Here is a 19,730-nt window from a genome sequence, read left to right on the forward strand (position 1 = left end):
GCCCTCAAATACAGGTCAGCAAAGCCCGAGCACGCAAATGATTGACAGGCGAAGGGTTTTTCTGATTGGAGCGGTTGAGATTCCAACTGAAGTCTATCAGGTAGTAGAGAGACAGTATGTTTGTGAAATTAAAGTTAATTATCAGTTAATACAATAAAAAGCGTCCGAGAATTCCTGCCAGTCTGCGCACCGATCAGCTGATACCGATAAGTATTTTTGTGAGATCTTATATACGTGAAGGAGGATATACGTGAAATGAAACTTCCCTCGCCGGAACCGCGAGGAGGAAAGGCTGGAAAAAAGCGGAAATAAACATTCGCCTAAAAGAGGAACTGCAGTTATGGGCGGAATATGAGCCTGCGAGTGTGTACTAGAAACAACAACAACACAAGCCGTGTGTGTGTGTGAGGATGTGGATCACTCCTGAAGAAGTTGTGCTGAAAAACGCGCTCAAGCTTTGGGTTACGGACAAATCCAACGGTTATTTCCTCCTGCAGCACCGAAGAGGACACGGAGACTCGGGGGGGAAAATCACAGGTGAGTCCGGACACATAGGTGATGATAATAATAATCATAACATGACTGGCGAGAACCTGCTGTCTCGCTTTGGGCTCATACACACTCGCTCTGAAGGAAAGTTCAGTCTTTTGTCTAGATCCGAGGCAACAGTTGCATCCTGGTTTTCCTTTTGTCTCTGCTGGGAGTTTCCTTCCAAGAGAACAACATGGAAAATATCAAAACAAACATTCAGAACAGTTTCTATGGGAGTCCATTTGCACCACATAGGGGATAAATATTACTTTTGGCACAAAAAAGACAAAATTATGACATACTAATTCATTATTATTATGATACAACAAGACGAAATGAGTCCTATGCCAAGTCATAATTATGACTTTCATGTTACAATGGTACAAAAATCAAAATTATGATATAAAGTTAAAAGGATGACATACTATAAGTCAAAATCATAAAAGTCGAAAGTATGACATACCAAGTAAAAATTATGGCATTAATTGTCATGATGTGTTTTACATCAATTTATGTCATAAAAAAGTCAAAATCATGATATAATATAACAAAATGATGACATTGTCATGATATGATTAATTTTACATTAATTTAGGTTATAAATTAATGATATAAAAGTCAAAATTACGATATAAAGTCAAAATGATGGCACACTCTAAGTCATAAGTTATAATTATTAGATTAAAATGCTGAAATTATGTCATACTAAGTCTTAATCATGAGATAAAAAGTCAAATAAAGTTTAAATTATTCATTTCTATGTTAGAATTTCAGATTTTTATGTCATAAATATGACTTAGTATGTCATAATTTTGACTATTTATGTCAGAATTATGATTTTCCAAAAGCATGCAAGTTTGTGTGGCTGTGCGAAAGCTGGAAAAGATGTGGGAAGACAGGGAAGCAAATCCATCCAATGAACATTCCCTCTTACAAAACAATAGAGATTCATTCATTTCTGCAGTTTTCTTTCTTTCCACGTCGATTCCCACTTGCGCAGTTTTTAAGGTGGGAGTTCTTGCGAGACTTCAGTGAAGACACAGATGACTGAAGCTCAGTGAAGCTCAACTCTATGCTTTATGGGTCGCACAGTTTCGTTTATTTGAAGCTGTTGTGCAGAATTACCTCTCGTCTGTTTAACTTTACGAGGAGATAATAAAGCTCGAACATTAGCTTGTACTTTCCCCTAAATGTGTCTGTAACTGACAGACATTAGCCTAAACATCAAACCTTTGCTCTAAGTGAGATTTAATACACTCTTCATAATAAAGATGCTTTATGGTTCAGTGAAGAACCTTTAAGACCCTAAATAGTGGAAAAAGGTTCTTTAGATTTGTTTAAATGTTCCTCACACTAAAAAAAAGGCTCTTTTAAGACCCGATCACTGAAAGGTTGTACAAAAATGATGTCAAACCGGAAATCCCCTTTATTTAGCCGTATGTTGTCGTCAAAACAACAAAAGATAGCTTTAATTATAAGAAATCAGAATTAATAGCATATGTTTTTAATTTAGTCAGGACTAAACAGTGTTATTTGACATTTGATTAGCTTATTCAGTTTCTGTAGTGTTTCTGAATACTAGTGTGAGACACTTTTCTCTTTATTTCTCTTTATTTGTATCTTTATTATTTTGAATACATATTTGCTACTTTTTTCAATTTAATTCAAATATTGAAATCAAGCTTCCCTGTGTTGTGTAAACTAAACAACAAAATTACCCAATTTTAAAAATGCAAATGTAATAAAAAAAACGGTCAATTTTTTTTCTATATCGTCATAAATATTATTATTGCAAATATTCTTAAAATATCGAGATATCATTTTGATATCGTATATCGCCAACAATATCATATATCATATATCGCCAACCCCTAATATATATATATTTGAAAATATATGTAAAAATATGTATATATTATAAATATATTTTTACCAAATAAATGCAGCCTTAGAAGATTTTATTTCGAAAACATATATATATATATATATATAATTTTTTTTTTTTTTTTTTTTTTTTACTTTTTTTTTATTTATAAATACATGTTTGATTTGTTTTTACAAAATAAATATATTTTTTATGTTTTCGAAAAAATGATCTCTAGTCACCAAGGCTAAAAATGCACTATATTTTCAAAATTTAATTTATTTTTCAAGCTGAATTTCAGAAATGCTTCATTATATACTTGTAACATATGCCACTCATGTGGCTGTCGTGGTTTGTTTAATTTACAAATACAGATTTGATTTAATGTCACTATCAGAGTAATAGTTTGAGTTTGTCTGACACTTGTGTTTGAAACTCGTCCACGTCGGTCTCGTCACCCCGAGGACGTTTGTGTTTGTAACTGGGAGAAATTCAGGAGAGCCGGTTATGCGTCGTCTTCTCTTTCTCTTTCTCTGTAGAGCGGAGCAGGAATGGCAAACATTAGACGCTTATCGAGCGTGTGCAGACTCTTGTGTACACAGAGCTGCTGAAAGAGGAGAACTTCACACGCTTCCAGACGCTCCTTTCTTACGCTTAACATTTTTTATTTCTTATTTCTTATGCTTTAACGTGAAATTAACATGATCTTCAATCTGGCGCTTTTCTGATAATGGGCTTTTATTATGAAGGGCTTTTTACTGCCAGTTTGCAAGATATAAACTCAGAATTGCGACATATGAACTTTTTAACTGCGAGATATAAACTTGCAATTGTGACTTTTTTTCTTGAATTTTAAGTTTATATCTCGCAATTCTGACATATTTTCTCGCAATTGTGAGATATAAACTCTCAGTTGCGAGTTATAAAGTCCAATTCTAAGGACATTTTTTTCTACTGACTTTTTTCCTCAGAATTGCGCGTTTATATCACAATTCTGACTTTATAACTCACAATTGCAACTTTATATCACGCCACTCTGAGATAAAAAGTCAGAATTGCGAGATAAAAAGTCGCAATTAACTTAATATAAAAATTAAAAAGTTTTATTCTGTGGCGGAAACAAGTTTCCATTGATCTGAGCATGTTTGATTGGTTCAGGATATTCAGCTCATAACTGACATCATCAGCTTAATTGTGTCTGTGATTTACTGTGATCTTTTGTAGAGAGCATAATGATTTTATGAGTGAAAAAGTATGATCTTTAATGCACTCTTAAAGATAAAGGTTCCTTCTTTATTGGCATCTGTTGTTCCATGAGGAACCTTTAAAGGGTTCATCCTAATAATGCTTATTTTCCATGTTCATCTTTTGCTGTTTGTGCATGAAAAAGGGAGTTAGTGTTTCTGAACTCCCTGAAACGCCTCCATTGTAGTCTTGAGTTTCTGCCGGGAACGAACACGTCACAATATTCCTCATTATAATAATTAATGCGCAGAATAAAGGGGCGGGGCCTGGTTGAGTTAGTTAGTAGTGTGTTAAACTGGCGGTTATGGTAATTAGGGGCGGGACATTTCCCAAACACACTCAAAGCGCTTGACCAATCACAACACACTGCTCCAGCCGACCAATCAGAGCACAGTGTGCTTTTCAGTAGGAGGGGCTTCATAGAGACAGGAAGTAAACAGAGCGTTACTGACAGACTGGGAAGAGAGGAGCTGCAACAATGGAGAATATGAGGAAAATAATCAACATTCAAGTAGGATTTTTTTTTTTTTTTTAGTAGAAGCCTTTATTTTGCAACCTTTATTTTTAAGAGTGTCAGACAGAAAAATCACAAATTCAGAGATCTCAATATGAAAAAAAAGTAAAAAGTAAAGATAATCATCTGAAATAAAGCTGATACTGAATTCAAGCTGAAAAAGCTATGAAGTCTTCTGAGCAATGAAAGATAAAAAAATAAAAATAAATTATTCACAGAAAAATTAAATGTATAAAAACATGATCAAAGTTACAAAATTAGAGAAAATGTGAAAAATGGAGATCATTTTCAGCAACGAAGCACAAAACTCCTTACACCATACAAGCTACAGACAATCCATAGCTTTATAAAAATGAAAATAAATTAGAAGTCTTGATTTAATCATAGCGGCAAACACCATTACATCATTATAATCACCTTTTTGTTCACTTTTTTCTTTCATGCTAATATAGATGGGCATTTTAGACATGCCTATACTAAAATAATTAAACAATTTACATTCATATTGGCATCTTTGACCAAAAAAAACAAAAAAGTTAATTTTTCTTCAACATGTCAAATAAAGAACTTAAAAGGTTAGTTCAACCAAAAATAGAAATTCTGTCATGAATTATTACAATATACAAATTCCCTCGTGTCGTTCCAAACCCTTAAGACCTTTTATTAAGATATTAAGATATTTTTGGGTGAACTAACCCTTTAAGCAACAGAATAAGCAGTACTTTCTCAGTTCTTGTCTCAGTACACATTATTTTGCTGCGCTATATTGTCTCTGTGAACGTTCATGTTCAGTCAAATCTGCTTTAAAACGGGTGTTGTTATTATTTCACACATTACATGGAACAGCTGGAACATGTCCTGCAGAGAGGGAACGATATGTTCAAAGCTGACGCGAGAGCCGTAAGTGAGAGAGTGTGATTCGCATTAGCTCGTGTTAAAGAGAGATCCTGGGGTCCGTAATGAACTTCAACTGTTTTCATTTTGATTGTGGTGTCATTAACTCGAACGACCCCATTCAAGCATGAAAACCTAGAAGAAACAAAATCAAGACTTTCTGAAAGGGCATTATATGGCCTCATTAAGGAGCGCTGACATCATGTGACCATTGGTGATGCTCTGTGGACATATCTAGATTCAACAATGTTGAGAAACACCATTTGCGACCTTTGAGGTGTTTTTCATTGAGAAACAGAAATCATTGATTTCATTCAATCAGTTTTTCTTCCAACGCCATTTTCTTCTTATGTGCTTCCTAAATGCTTTAGTTCTTCTTTCCTTTCAGTTCACCAGCGTTGCTTGTTGCAGGAGGATTATAAAGCTTTCCCAAGATTTTTTTATCCATTTCTGTCACCTGATGGAGTTCCCTGTTCTAAAGGGGGGGTATAATGGCCTTTTCACAAGATGTAAAATAAGTCTCTGATGTCCCCAGAGTGTGTGTGTGAAGTTTTAGCTCTAAATACCCCACAGATATTTTTATATAGCATGTTAAAGTTGTCACTTTTTGAGGGTGAGCAAAAACACACCGTTTTTGTGTCTGTCCCTTTAAATGCAAATGAGCTGCTGCTCCCTGCACAGGGGGGCGGAGCTTCAAGAGCTCGTGTCGTTTTACCTCACACACACATGCACTGAACATTTCAAAAACTTTTAGCCTTTTATGTTCAAACCGGAGTCAGACAATGATGGAGAGACTCAAGAAGTGAAAACATGTAGACAACATTTCTGAATGATTAGTTGATGAGTTTAGCTTATGTGTAGTTATCTTCTAGTCATTGATTACCATATTCTGTCTTGATAATCTATAAATCAGAATTGAATTTACAGCAGAATTGAACCATTATTTCCCTGTAAAGCTGCTTTGAAACATTCTGTATTTTATAAAGGTGACTTGACGCAGTCAGACACCACTTTTCATTATCATCAATATATAGAGTTATAAGCCATGAACCAAACCAGCCAGCTGCAACTAACCACATGAATCAGCATTTGATTCAAAGCAAACAAAGATAGGATTGTGTGTTCAAATGTGTTGTAAGTAAAGGACCTGCTTGTTAAAGCACCGAGAGAGACATAATCAATTCACAATCAATGATGCAATTTAAAACTATTGAGTACGTCAAGTCACAGAGGCATCTATAGCGCTTTATACAACCGTTTCAAAGCAGCTTCACAGTAATAAACAGGAAAATAGCTGTTAATGTTGCAAAGTTCATCAGCTGTAAAGCAGCTTTTAAAAAATTCAGTTCAGTAGCTGGGCAAAGTTCATCAATTATGAAACAAATTCAATTTCAGCTGTAAACTATAGCTCTACAGAAGACAAAAGTGCCATTATTCAGTTCAATTCACTTAGTTTTGTTCTCATCTGATAGTGTCAGTGCAGTCAAAATCGATATTACTGAATATTAAACGTAACCTCATTGATTATAAAAACAAAACACCATGTGCCTCTAGTTCTTAGCACAATATTCATGGTTTCAGTGAGTTAATTCAATCAAGAGTCTTTTAAATGATTCATTAAAAGAATCAGTTCATAGGAGTCATTTGACTCTTTTTGGAGATCAATAGAAAGACATGGACTTTCTCAGAAGGTCCGTCTATATAATGATGTAAATGTGTTCCGGTTTAAATCAGTTTTTGCATAAACAAAGGTTTTTACTTCAGTAAACTCAAGCTTTACTCTGCTGTGTTTCAGGATATCTGTGATGTTATCGGCGGTCTCTTTCGCATGTGCTGATTCGGCTGGTGCAGCTCAAATAGGAAAGTGAAACTTTGACATGCTGATGTTAAAACGGGTCATGTGAAGTGCGGTAAACTATAATAGCACATGCAGCGCATGGGGACGGTCACAGCTGCGCACCTGTAAACTGACTAAAGTTGCAGTAAAGCAGTCCTGAGGTCATGTGCATTAGCATAAATTACGCGTGTGTGTGTGATGCAGGGCTCAAAAGTGCGAGAGTTTCACTTGCATGTGCGATTAAAAATAGATGTGTGTGTGTGAACTTTCAAATCTATTTAGCAGCATGTGTGAAAATAAAAAAAGTTCCTACAGGTCCTTATGTGAATGTGTGAATGTGTTGCTATGTATGTATATACACACACACACAAACACATTACATTTAATCATTTAGCAGATGCTTTTATCCAAAGTGACTTACAAATGAGGAGAGCAATAGAAGCAGTTCAACTAAGAATAGGAAAACAATATGCAAGTGCTGTGACCCTTCCCAGTTTGGTCAAACGCAGTACATGTCTTTTTTATTTTTAGATATAGATATAGAGTAGAAGAGAAGAGAAAGAAAAGTGTTAGTATTAATGGATCAAGTGTTGCCGAAAAAGATGATTCTTGAAAATGGGATATTTCAGAACTCAGCACTGTTGTCTTCTTCTTCTTCTTCTTCTTCTTCTTCTTCTAATCAAGTAAATGCAGCCTTGGTGACAATAAGATCATTTTTGTTATGTATGTATTTACATATATCCCACGATGACTTCAGATGACGCAAACTTGCACCAATGATACATTTTTCTAAATGTCATAATCATTTGTTAACAAACAAGTAGCCTGACCATCAGCTGAACCAGATCCACCTCACACAGGTCAGACACACACACACACACACACACACACACACACCCACCCTATTCATTACTTCAGTGAGCTCATTGTTTCTGCATTAAATTATTACATTGTTTAAATTATTATATTTAAAATGCATAAACTATATATATATATATATATATAGTATATATAGTTATGCATTTTAAAGTAGGCCTAAAAAATAACATATTTATTATTAGATACAGTTTGAAGCAGAAATATTAAAAAACCTAGTGTATGTTTTGTATAATAATAAATTAAATGTCTCCTTGTATCCCTTTGACTGTGCGTTCACACCGCCGCCGGCGTAGAAAGATTTGCGGACGCTCTGACGTGGATCAAATGCTTGGAATGCTTTTTTTTAAACTTTATTTAAAGGGGTGGTATAATGCCCTTTTCACAAGATGTAAATCTCTGATGTCCCCAGAGTGTGTGTGTGAAGTTTTAGCTCAAAATACCCCACAGATATTCTTATATAGCATGTTAAAGTTGTCACTTTTTGAGGGTGAGCAAAAACACACAGTTTTTGTGTCTGTCCCTTTAAATGCAAATGAGCTGCTGCTCCCGGCACAGGGGGCGGAGCTTCAAGAGCTCGTGTCGTTTTACCTCACTCACACATGCACTGGAGATTTCAAAAACTTTTATGTTCAAACTGAAGTCAGACAATGATGGAGAGACAGGACATTTCTGAATGGTTATTTGATGGTTTTAGATAGTTTGTGTAGTTATCTTCTAGTCATTGATTAGCATATTCTGTCTTGATAATCTATAAATTATGTTCCTGGGGGCGGGGTTTATGTAAATTTTAGGGTTAATGATGTCACTAACCCGGGAGGAATGTGGTGTAGTCTCTACCAGCCGTTTGTTGTAGTCCTTAAAAAGTGATTTCTTTAAAAGCAAATATCTCCCTTTGCTTTGAACTTTGAGCGTTGTAACTTTGCAGATGTTGTTTATGCTCAAACAGCAACATTACACACTAACTAAAGTTAGAAAAGTCAAATCATAATCAACCACCCCTTTAAAGGGGCCGCAAAGCAAACAAGCATGTTTATCGTTATTTGTGTCAGACTGACCACAAGCAGGGTATAAGCTAACCTCGTGGAATCTTTTAAATGTAAAAGTAAGAAATTGATCGATTGAAAAGAACTCAACAATTATAGTGAGATGTGTGCTAACTAAATAATCCAATTTAAAGCCATTTGTGTGGTGTGGCTTTTGTGTTCATGGTTAAGTGCTAGTCTAATTTGCTTTCTAGTCTAAATGTTGCCTATAAATAGTGTTGCATGCCTTCTTATCAAATTCACATGATCAACCTCTCCTCCATTTTGCTTGGGAACTAATGTGGTCGGAACCAAAGTGTACAGGACTGCCTTCTCTGGAATCCTACATTCCCATTGGTTGCCACCGAACCGCGTCATAGCTCATTACCATAAAGTTGACCTGACTTTCAACTCTCCCCGACGCTCTCGCCGTCCAAGACGCGACTGAAGAGATGGGTCTGAGCTTAATCTGTATGGTCTGTGTGTATTGCAGGTTTGCTGGTGGGCGCGTTGGACACTGTGTTGGACTCAAATGCACGAGCGGCTCCGTTCCGGATTGTTCTGCATGTTCCCGGGTCGCAGGTCAGCTGGGTCATAGCCAGCGGTGAGAGTGTGTTTTCATCTCTCGCACTCGTGTGACACACTCCCGTCATAAACACCAGCATGTGGCACGTGTGTGTGACGTTGTTATCTGTGTGTGTTTGCAGGAGCCACGATAGAGGAGGTGCAGAAACACTGGAAATGGCTGGATCAGAACATTCTGCCGTACATGGCCGTGTTCGAGAACAAAGACGACGCGGCGAGTTTTGTACTGGGCAAAGTGAAGGTACAGTCGTGCTCAGACCTTCATACCAGGCCTGTCGCGATTGTTGATTAATCATTTGATTGTGGTTATTAGTTCTAATTAGTTCTAATTATATCAATAATTGTGCAGTTTAAAGGTGCATTGTGTAATATTTAAGAGGATCTGTAGACAGAAATGCAATATCATACACATAACTATGTTTTCAGTGGTGTATATAAACCTTACATAATGAACCGTTGTGTTTTTATTACCTTAGAATGAGCCATTTCTATAAACACACTCTGCAGGTCTCCTTACATCGACATGTTTCTACAGTGGCCCTAAACGGACAAACGTGTTTCGTCACTACGTTGTTCTTCGTGCAAAGAAGCTATAGCTAAAGTCAGCGAATAAAACACTGACATAATGATGAACAAGTAACAATAATATGCGCAATAACATATCGTTCTACTGAATAATTAAGTGGACATCATTTCTTAATTTATCTTTGTAAAGACACCTCATTGTTTAACTGGCTACTCTTTGCTGTCTCATACGACGACATCACTTCCTGTCGGCCACTGTAACTTCTGTTGGGTGCAATTCACAACATCACCACTAGATGCCGCTAAAAATCACAAACTGCACCTTTAAAGTCCCTGTAAAGTCAAAATTAAGTATGTGTTCTGAGTTTGTCATACCACCGAAAAATGTGTTATTAGCCACCCAGCCCAATTTCAATGATTAAAAAAGCCGCCAAGTAAATAAAATAAGCTATCAAAATCTCGAAAAAATGAGCAGTAGTCTCAGCTCTCAAACGCTGGGGGCGTGTCCGCTGGCTGCGCTGAAACCACGCCCACTCGCGGGAAATATGACTCGCGCACAGCTCGTGCATGTCGGCGCGATGGGAGGATGAAGGCCGAAGCGGACAGCGGGAGATAGTCGGTTCGGCCCCATTCACCAGTAACAGCGGATTATCAGTGAATTCCAGTTGTCTCCAACGAAAGTAAACTATCCTGATCTCTACAGAGGCGGGTGTGGTGGTGATCATCAGCTCTCCATCAAGGTAACGTTAGCTCTTCACAAGATAAATCCACCTCTTCTTGATATGATCATTTTTCGGAAATTTAAATAAGGACACCGATCTGTTTTCTAAGTGATTGCATCCAGGGAATACGCATTTACATGACGAAGGCATAGCCAGAGCCGTGGGCATAGTAGCTAGCAAACTGTAGGCTGTCTGATAGTAACTCGCGATTGAGCGATAGGCTTAGTGACTCCGTGCGTCATCAAGTAGGGGCCCAATCAAGCTCAGGGGGTCGCAGTGCGTCATCGAGCCCCCGTTTTAGCCCCGCCCAAAAAATCCGGCTCACAGCAAGGGTGAAAAACTGTTAAACGGTCTAACTCCACAATTTAGTACTTCACAGTTCTCAGTCTTTGTAACATGTTTTAGCAATACATTTCTAGCACTTATAATGTGTTTAGAATTTTTTTGTAGAATTGCCTTTACAGGGACTTTAAATTTCAATCACATTTGCCATTCAAATAAAGGAAATGTAAGCAATCCCATCAATATTGTGATATCCCATCCCATCCCATTGAGATACTAGCCCCTTTCACACAGTAATCTCAGTAAATTACAGTAAAATTACCAGGATGACTTTACCAGTAAATACACAAATATGCTGTTCACACAAGCAACATCGTCCTGGCTTTTTACATTTCAGAGACCATTCACATTTCAGCACCAAAATACCGGTAAATTTTGTGATGTCAGTCATCGGAAATGATCTTTAAACTACATTATCTGTTCAATTTGACTTTTGAGTGACAGGTGTGTTACGCAGTGCATTTTTTCTCTTAAAAACATTATGAGACACATAATTGTATCCAACTGCAGAGCCGCAGCGCTGATGAATGCAGGGTCTCGAGCGCGACATGCTGAGAAAGCTGCCAGACGTGGCGCAAATGTCCATCTAGCACATATTTGCATAAAAAAAACTATTAGAATGCAGTAATGCTTTCAGTAGCTGACTTCTTACGTCAGCGTGTTCAGACCTTGTTCATGCTGATACCTGTAATCCTGTTCTTTGTTCACACTAGAGCTGCACAATTAATCGTTAAATGATCGCGATATCTATTTAAACACCCACAATCTTATTCCTAAATGAAAATGATTCACCTGTGTCTATTAAACCTTTGGCAAAATCACACCGGATTCAAATCTGAAGAGAGCAGTTGTCATGTATGAAACGGCTTCACAAACGGTCTTTTCAACCACACACTGTCATTATTTCAATGCTACAAATAATCATATTATCACAAAAGTACTGGAATAAAAGATCATAGTTCGGATAAAAACACTGCTCTCTACAGTGGTGATCAAAATAGAGTAAATCACCCTTTGAAGTAACATGGCGCTTCAAATAAATATTGTATCGATTACATCGTTATACCAGTAGGTGGCGACAAGTGACTGTTAAAAAATGTGTTTGTTCAAAAACACAGATTCATCCAGTAATGAAACAAGTGAAGCATTTATGAGTGAGTCATTGAACCATTCATTCAAGAGATTCGTTCAAAAACGCTGATTCATCCAGTAATGAATCAACTGAAGTATTTATGAGTGAGTCATTGAATCATCCATTCAAGAGATTCGTTCAAAAACGGAGATTCATCCAGTAATGAAACAAGTGAAGTATCTATGAGTGAGTCATTGAATCATTCATTCAAGAGATTTGTTCAAAAACGCTGATTCATCCAGTAATGAAACAAGTGAAGTATTTATGAGTGAGTCATTGAATCATCCATTCAAGAGATTCGTTCAAAAACGGAGATTCATCCAGTAATGAATCAACTGAAGTATTTATGAGTGAGTCATTGAATCATTCATTCAAGAGATTTGTTCAAAAACGCTGATTCATCCAGTAATGAAACAAGTGAAGTATTTATGAGTGAGTCATTGAATCATTCATTCAAGAGATTCGTTCAAAAACGCTGATTCATCCAGTAATGAAACAAGTGAAGTATTTATGAGTGAGTAATTGAATCATTCATTCAAGAGATTCGTTCAAAAACGCTGATTCATCCAGTAATGAAACAAGTGAAGTATTTATGAGTGAGTAATTGAATCATTCATTCAAGAGATTCGTTCAAAAACGCTGATTCATCCAGTAATGAAACAAGTGAAGTATTTATGAGTGAGTAATTGAATCATTCATTCAAGAGATTCGTTCAAAAACGCTGATTCATCCAGTAATGAAACAAGTGAAGTATTTATGAGTGAGTCATTGAATCATTCATTCAAGAGATTCGTTCAAAAACGCTGATTCATCCAGTAATGAAACAAGTGAAGTATTTATGAGTGAGTCATTGAATCATTCATTGATATTTGTATGCACATTCACAGGGTTTAATCGCCGAGGAGGTTCTGGGCGGCCCGGCTGCAGGCGAGGATGATCCGGCACGCTTCCGGGAAGATCTGGCGCGGTTCGAGCAGCGTTTCGGCCTCCCTCAACGAGAGAAGCTGGTCTCGCATTACTCCTGCTGTTGCTGGAAGGGTCACGTGCCTCGCCAGGGCTCGCTTTACCTCACCACCAACCACATCGCCTTCTACTCCTTCCTACTGGGCAAAGAGGGTGAGAACTTCCTATTCATCAAAGAATCCTGAAAAATATGATGCATCACTGTTTCCATATGAAGACGCACAACTGTTTTCAACATTGATAATAATGAGAAATGTTTCTCAAGCATCAAATCATCATATTAGAATGATTTCAGAAGGATCATGTGACACTGAAGACTGGAGTAATGATGCTGAAAATTCAGCTTTGATCACAGGAATAAATTACATTTTACTATATATTCACATAGAAAACAGTTCTTTTTAGTGCTGGGCAGCGATTAATCGCATCTAAAATAAAAGTTTGTGTTTTACATAATATATTTGTGTGTACTGTGTATACAAGGGCTGTCACTTTACATTCGAAAATCGATTGCACAATCGATCGGAACAACCAACACAAGTTTCGAAAACGAAAATAGGTAATCGATTATAACGGCCTTCTCTCGGAGCGCGTCCAGCTCGTCACGATACGCCCGCAGCGAACGCGCGTCACACAGCGACTGCAGGCTCTGACCAACACACATAACAGCAAATTATAGCCTACTTCTGCATAATGTGTCTCTTTTTACAACAAAAATGTGAATTCTGCCGGTATTCAGACTCATGCATACAGAGACAGATTCGGGCTACGGTCTACAGCCTACGGAGGTGAAATTTGTCGGACATTTCTAATGGTAAACTCAGCCATGCTGAAGCCTGCAGTGATGTTTTTCATTGATGTTATGGCAGTCCACTCCGCTTATTGTTTTTCGAGAATGTTGCGCTCCTGTTTGCCATTGTGCACGAAACTTCACGCCAATAAATCATCAGGAATATTGCTGACTTGTGTGCGTCTCAAGCGCCCTCTTAACGTTCGTCCTAATGCCTGTTAGTTGTCCGTGGATTTGCCCATATTTGGCGTTTAAAAACATGGAAAATCAAATTTACAATCGATTCAGTGAACACTTATGTCTCAAAAATCTAACAGGATTTTTTCATAAAAGTGACAGCCCTATACATGCATGTATATATTGTATATATTTATGGGGTTAGGGTTTGTATATACTGTATATATTTATACATAATTTATATTATATATAAATAACAAATATTTCTTAAATATATACATGCATGTTTGTGTATTTATATATATACAAAATAATTATACACAGTACTCACACATATATTATTTAAACACAAACTTTTATTTTGGATGCGATTGATCGTGATTAATCGTTTGTAATAATATTTCACAATTTTGAATATATTTGTGATCAAATAAATGCAGCCTTGGCAAGTAGAAGAGACTTTTTTTTCAAACCGTGGGTCACGACCCATTTGTGGGTCTCAGAGTCTGACAAAAGTGGGTCACGAACAGTCTCTTGGCTGCAGCTAAATATACGTTTCAGTGAATGACACTCTCTCACACACACTCACACACATAAACAGACGCATCATGATTTCGCAATAATGTAATGTGCAGAATGTATATAAATATATATATATTGAGTAAAATCCTTTTATTTTAGGTGAAATGGGGAAAATAAAGTGGCTGTGCAGTGTCTAAAATAGAAACCGGTTTTGCAGTGAGCGCTTCCAGTGTCGACTTCTCTATTGACCCAAATAATGTCCCAAATGGCACCCTAAACACTTGCAGTCTTACGATGAGTCTGCACTTTCTACACTTTTGGGTATTAAGCCCTATTCGGACGGGATTAGCTTTACTAGGGTAGATGGAGTGATGTAATTTTACCACAGGACGTCTGTAATATTAATGGCCAATTCGCACGGGATAAGAGATCTCAGTAAACTAGCAGAGGTGGGAGAGTAACTCGATTTACACACCGCCGTCACTCCTGTCGTCATGTGTGTGTTACGCTGCTTCCTGATATCACGTGCACAAACACATATAACCTATATTTATACATATAAAACAGTTATGTCCGGTCGAACGATGTATTAATTATCTTCAGACTGGATTGTGTTGGTGAAAGGCACTTATCTAACGCTAAAAGATGTTTCGTGCCTCTAACAAGTGCGTTCGATCTTCTCTCTGATCTGATGGTGTGTGTGAAACACTTGAGTTTTGCCACAGACTCGTCCCAGCGTCTAGAACGCAACTGATGCTTCTTCAAGCGTCTTGAAAAACTGCGGAAAACTACTTTTAAACAGGACATGACGGAATATTTACGTACATATTCACAACGGGTCTATTCGCACGGGATTAGTGTCACCTGAGGTCATTTTTCCGGACCTTTTTACTGAAGGTAAAAGTCGCCGTAATCTTTACTGACATTGTCCGTGATGATCACTGAGATGCACATTCGGACGGGACTAAAATCACTGAGAAGCTCTGGTAATTATTACTTTACTCCACCTCTCCATGATACACTAGTCCCGTCCGGATAGGGCTATAGTCTGCTGTGGAGTGATGTTTACTTAAGCATGCTGTTTTTGTGCGCAGTGAAGCTGTTAGTTCCCTGGGCTGAAGTGACGCGGCTGGAGCGCGTGTCGGTGGGTTTGCTGACGGACGTGATCCGCGTTCACACGAGACGGAAACAGAGGGAGTTCTCCATGTTTCTGGAAGTGGACGAGGTGATGAAGGTCATGTGTCAGCTGGCTGATATCGCCCTTCGTCGACTGCTGGACAGTGGAGGACTCACACTCGACCAATCGCTGCAGGAGTCCACAAACATCACCAAGAGGTTCACATCTGCGTCACATGCACATTACATACCAGATCAGCTTGGCACACACTGCACATGTACAGTGGGATCACAGTGACAATCTGATTTAAAATCACCATGAAATCAAAATTGATCAAAATTCAGATTTTTCATGGAATATTGCTGTATTTATTACAAATAATTTATGTGCACACATTTTTTATCTTGAATCTAATTTGTAATCTTGAATCTAAATAACTTCCCCTCCCTCTTCTCTTCTCCGATGATGTGTGTGTGGGCGGGGCAACCTGTCACTCACATGAGATCCACCAATAGCAGACCACAACCAGCCAATCAAGTCCCACAGACAAAATCAAGCCCCGCCCACATTTGTTCTTGTTCCAGAAGCCGTTTCACTCGAATACACGGCACAACAGGAAAGAAAAAAACGATTGAAATTTACGTTTCATGCCGACTTGGAAATAAACTAAAGTTTTTGAATTTTGAATACATTTAAACAAAGAAACATTGATATAAAATTAATACAAAATGTTGATATTCTGATATTTGGGCTGGGTGATGAACCAATATTTATCAGGAAAAAAGAAATCCACAATATCGCTTACAAACTTTTGAGTAATATTTATCATACATCTAGTGACAATCAGGCGATTCCACTAAAGTCTGCATGTGTCTTTGTGTGAATAAGCGGTGCGGTTTTGAAAACTAAAACTACTACCTGCCAAAATAAAAGTTTGGTTTAACTTGGAAAAAATTTTGCTGTAGAAATGAAAAATACAGAAAAATAGACAGAAAAACAGAAAAATATTACTATTGTACTTCTTAATAATACAATTTATTAAAATATTACAATAATTTATTATTATTATATAATTTAGTAAAATATTATATTATTATTATTATACAATGTATTAAGATATTACATCATTATTTTAAGAAATGTCTTATAAACAAGATATATTTTTTATTCATGTTTTAATTTATTCAGTTGATATCTTATTATATAGCTTAATTTGTGTTTACTTGTAAACATAGCTTGTTTTTTAATATTCATTCTCTACCAAGTACCAAAGTAATGGCATGAAATAAATATGATAAATATCAATATTTAATGATATGGAAAGAAATATAGTGATTTTAGTATTTTAGGCCATATGGCTTCAGTCAGTGAACCATCTGTTGTATCGGCCTCATTTGAATATTCCCTTCCATCCAGCCAATCATCAGCAGAGTTTTGATTCTTGTACACTTCCTCCTGTAAAGGGGAAGTTCATGAGCGAGAAAGACAGTGAAAACAAGTAAAGCAGAACTGAGGATGACAGAAATATAGAGATGAAGGTGGTTCAAGTTTCTTCTGCTCTTTCTTAGAGATTTAGAACAGCATCTGCATTGAAGCTGTTAATGGGTGATTATTGAATAATAATAATAATAATAATAATAAACTTTATTTATATACCACCTTTCATACAGACAATGCAGCTTAAATTGCTTTACATAAAAGATTCTGATTCAAGTTCAGGGCTGATTCAAGTTCAGGGCTGATTCAAGTTCAGGGCTGATTCAAGTTCAGGGTTGATTCAGTTCAGGGCTGATTCAAGTTCAGGGTTGATTCAAGTTCAGGGCTGATTCAAGTTCAGGGTTGATTCAGTTCAGGGCTGATTCAAGTTCAGGGTTGATTCAAGTTCAGGGTTGATTCAGTTCAGGGCTGATTCAAGTTCAGGGTTGATTCAGTTCAGGGCTGATTCAAGTTCAGTGTTGATTCAGTTCAGGGTTGATTCAAGTTCAGGGCTGATTCAAGTTCAGGGTTGATTCAGTTCAGGGTTGATTCAAGTTCAGGGTTGATTCAGTTCAGGGCTGATTCAAGTTCAGTGTTGATTCAGTTCAGGGTTGATTCAAGTTCAGGGCTGATTCAAGTTCAGGGCTGATTCAAGTTCAGGGTTGATTCAGTTCAGGGTTGATTCAAGTTCAGGGTTGATTCAGTTCAGGGCTGATTCAAGTTCAGGGTTGATTCAGTTCAGGGCTGATTCAAGTTCAGTGTTGATTCAGTTCAGGGTTGATTCAAGTTCAGGGCTGATTCAAGTTCAGGGTTGATTCAGTTCAGGGTTGATTCAAGTTCAGGGTTGATTCAGTTCAGGGCTGATTCAAGTTCAGGGTTGATTCAGTTCAGGGCTGATTCAAGTTCAGGGTTGATTCAAGTTCAGGGTTGATTCAGTTCAGGGCTGATTCAAGTTCAGGGTTGATTCAGTTCAGGGCTGATTCAAGTTCAGGGTTGATTCAGTTCAGGGTTGATTCAGTTCAGGGTTGATTCAGTTCAGGGTTGATTCAGTTCAGGGTTGATTCAGTTCAGTGTTGTTGACTCAAGTTCAGGGTTGATTCAGTTCAGGGTTGATTCAGTTCAGGGTTGATTCAAGTTCAGGGTTGATTCAGTTCAGGGTTGATTCAGTTCAGTTCAACTGTTACAGTAACTACAGCATAGAATACGAAGGAAAAGTTGGGGTAAAAATATAAATTTTTAAAAATACTGAGCGAACTGTCCTTCCTTGAAATCTATTGATGTATTAAAAGGCATAATTAAGAAAAGCTGCACCCCAGATTTTCTCTCGTCTGTATCAGGGAACCTTCAATAAACCAGCATGATGAGTTGATGTCTGTCAGTGATGTGTGATGTGTTTGTGGGTTGTGGTGTGTGTGAAAGCAGCACATGTGTATTTATAGAGCAGCGAGGGTTAGTTCTTTGATGTTCGGAAGCTCTCAGATCTGTCGAGGTCGGATGCATGAAGCTACTTCTGTATAATTGTGTCGGTTTCAGGGTTTTGGAGGAACAGGCCCTCCGGCAGTACGTGCTCTCTCTCTTCGGCCTGCCCCGGGCCGAGCGTGTACGGGAAGTGATGTCATGCTCGGTTTGGACTCCTCATGCCCGCTGCCACACGCCGGGCACCGTCTACACCACAGACGGGTATTTGTGCTTCAGTAGTCGTGAGGAGGGCCAGTGTACTCTCATCATACCCCTCGCAGAGGTACGAACTCCATTACATGCACAGCTTATGAACTGCTTGGTTAAAGGAATAGTCCCTTTGGATGAAAGCGTCTGCTAAATGCATTAATGTGACCCTGGATCACAAAACCAGTCTCGAGTCGCACGGGTATATCTGTGGCAATAGCCAACAATACATTGTATGGGTCAAAATTATCCATTTTTCTTTTATGCCAAAAATCATTAGGATATTAAGTAAAGATCATGTTCCATGAAGATATTTTGTAAATTTCCTACCGTAAATATATAAAACATTTATTTCTGTGAGTGAATGCAGCACAATCGCCAACATAAATGAACAACTTTAAAGGAGATTTTCTCAATGTTTAGATTTTTTTGCATCCTCAGATTCCAGATTTTCAATAGTTATATCTCGACCAAATATTGTCCTATCCTAACAAACCATACATCAATGGAAAGCTTATTTATTCAACTTCCAGATGATGTATAAATGTCAATTTAAAAAAAATTGACCTTTGTGACTGGTTTTGTGGTCCAGGGTCACATATGTAAATGTAGGAATAAATTTCCAGACTGTATTATTTTAGTTATTTTGTGGAAGATGTTTAGCAGAATGCCAGTGCTGCTTGTTTCTACACAATTTTCAAGCTCCAAAAAGACGAAAAATGCACCATAAAAGTATCGATAATGCCCTTTTGAACTTTTAATGATCCATCTTATCTCCGGATATTCTTTCTAATTCATTAATTATTCACTTTTTTAATTTGGAAGTGTTGTTTAGAGGTAATAAACAATGCATGTATAGCAAGCATGGTAGTTTTCAGAAGTCGGTTGCATATGCATCAATCTTGAATCATGGATTTTATTTCAAGTT

At 37.4% G+C, this 19,730-nt stretch overlaps 1 protein-coding gene across 1 annotated transcript in view; it reads left to right on the forward strand.

Moving 5' to 3' along the window:
* Window positions 1-19,730, forward strand: part of tbc1d8 (TBC1 domain family member 8) — a 44,319-nt gene continuing 24,589 nt past the window's right edge. Inside the window, exons 1-6 of the mRNA XM_084420429.1 lie at window positions 1-537; window positions 9,280-9,390; window positions 9,494-9,612; window positions 12,980-13,208; window positions 15,639-15,879; window positions 18,671-18,878. Of these exons, the coding sequence (XP_084276555.1) occupies window positions 411-537; window positions 9,280-9,390; window positions 9,494-9,612; window positions 12,980-13,208; window positions 15,639-15,879; window positions 18,671-18,878 (1,035 nt within the window). The 5' untranslated portion in view covers window positions 1-410. The remainder of the gene's footprint in view (window positions 538-9,279; window positions 9,391-9,493; window positions 9,613-12,979; window positions 13,209-15,638; window positions 15,880-18,670; window positions 18,879-19,730) is intronic.

The sequence above is a fragment of the Rutilus rutilus genome, assembly GCF_951802725.1.
Source record: "Rutilus rutilus genome assembly, chromosome: 10".
Taxonomy (NCBI): domain Eukaryota; kingdom Metazoa; phylum Chordata; class Actinopteri; order Cypriniformes; family Leuciscidae; genus Rutilus; species Rutilus rutilus.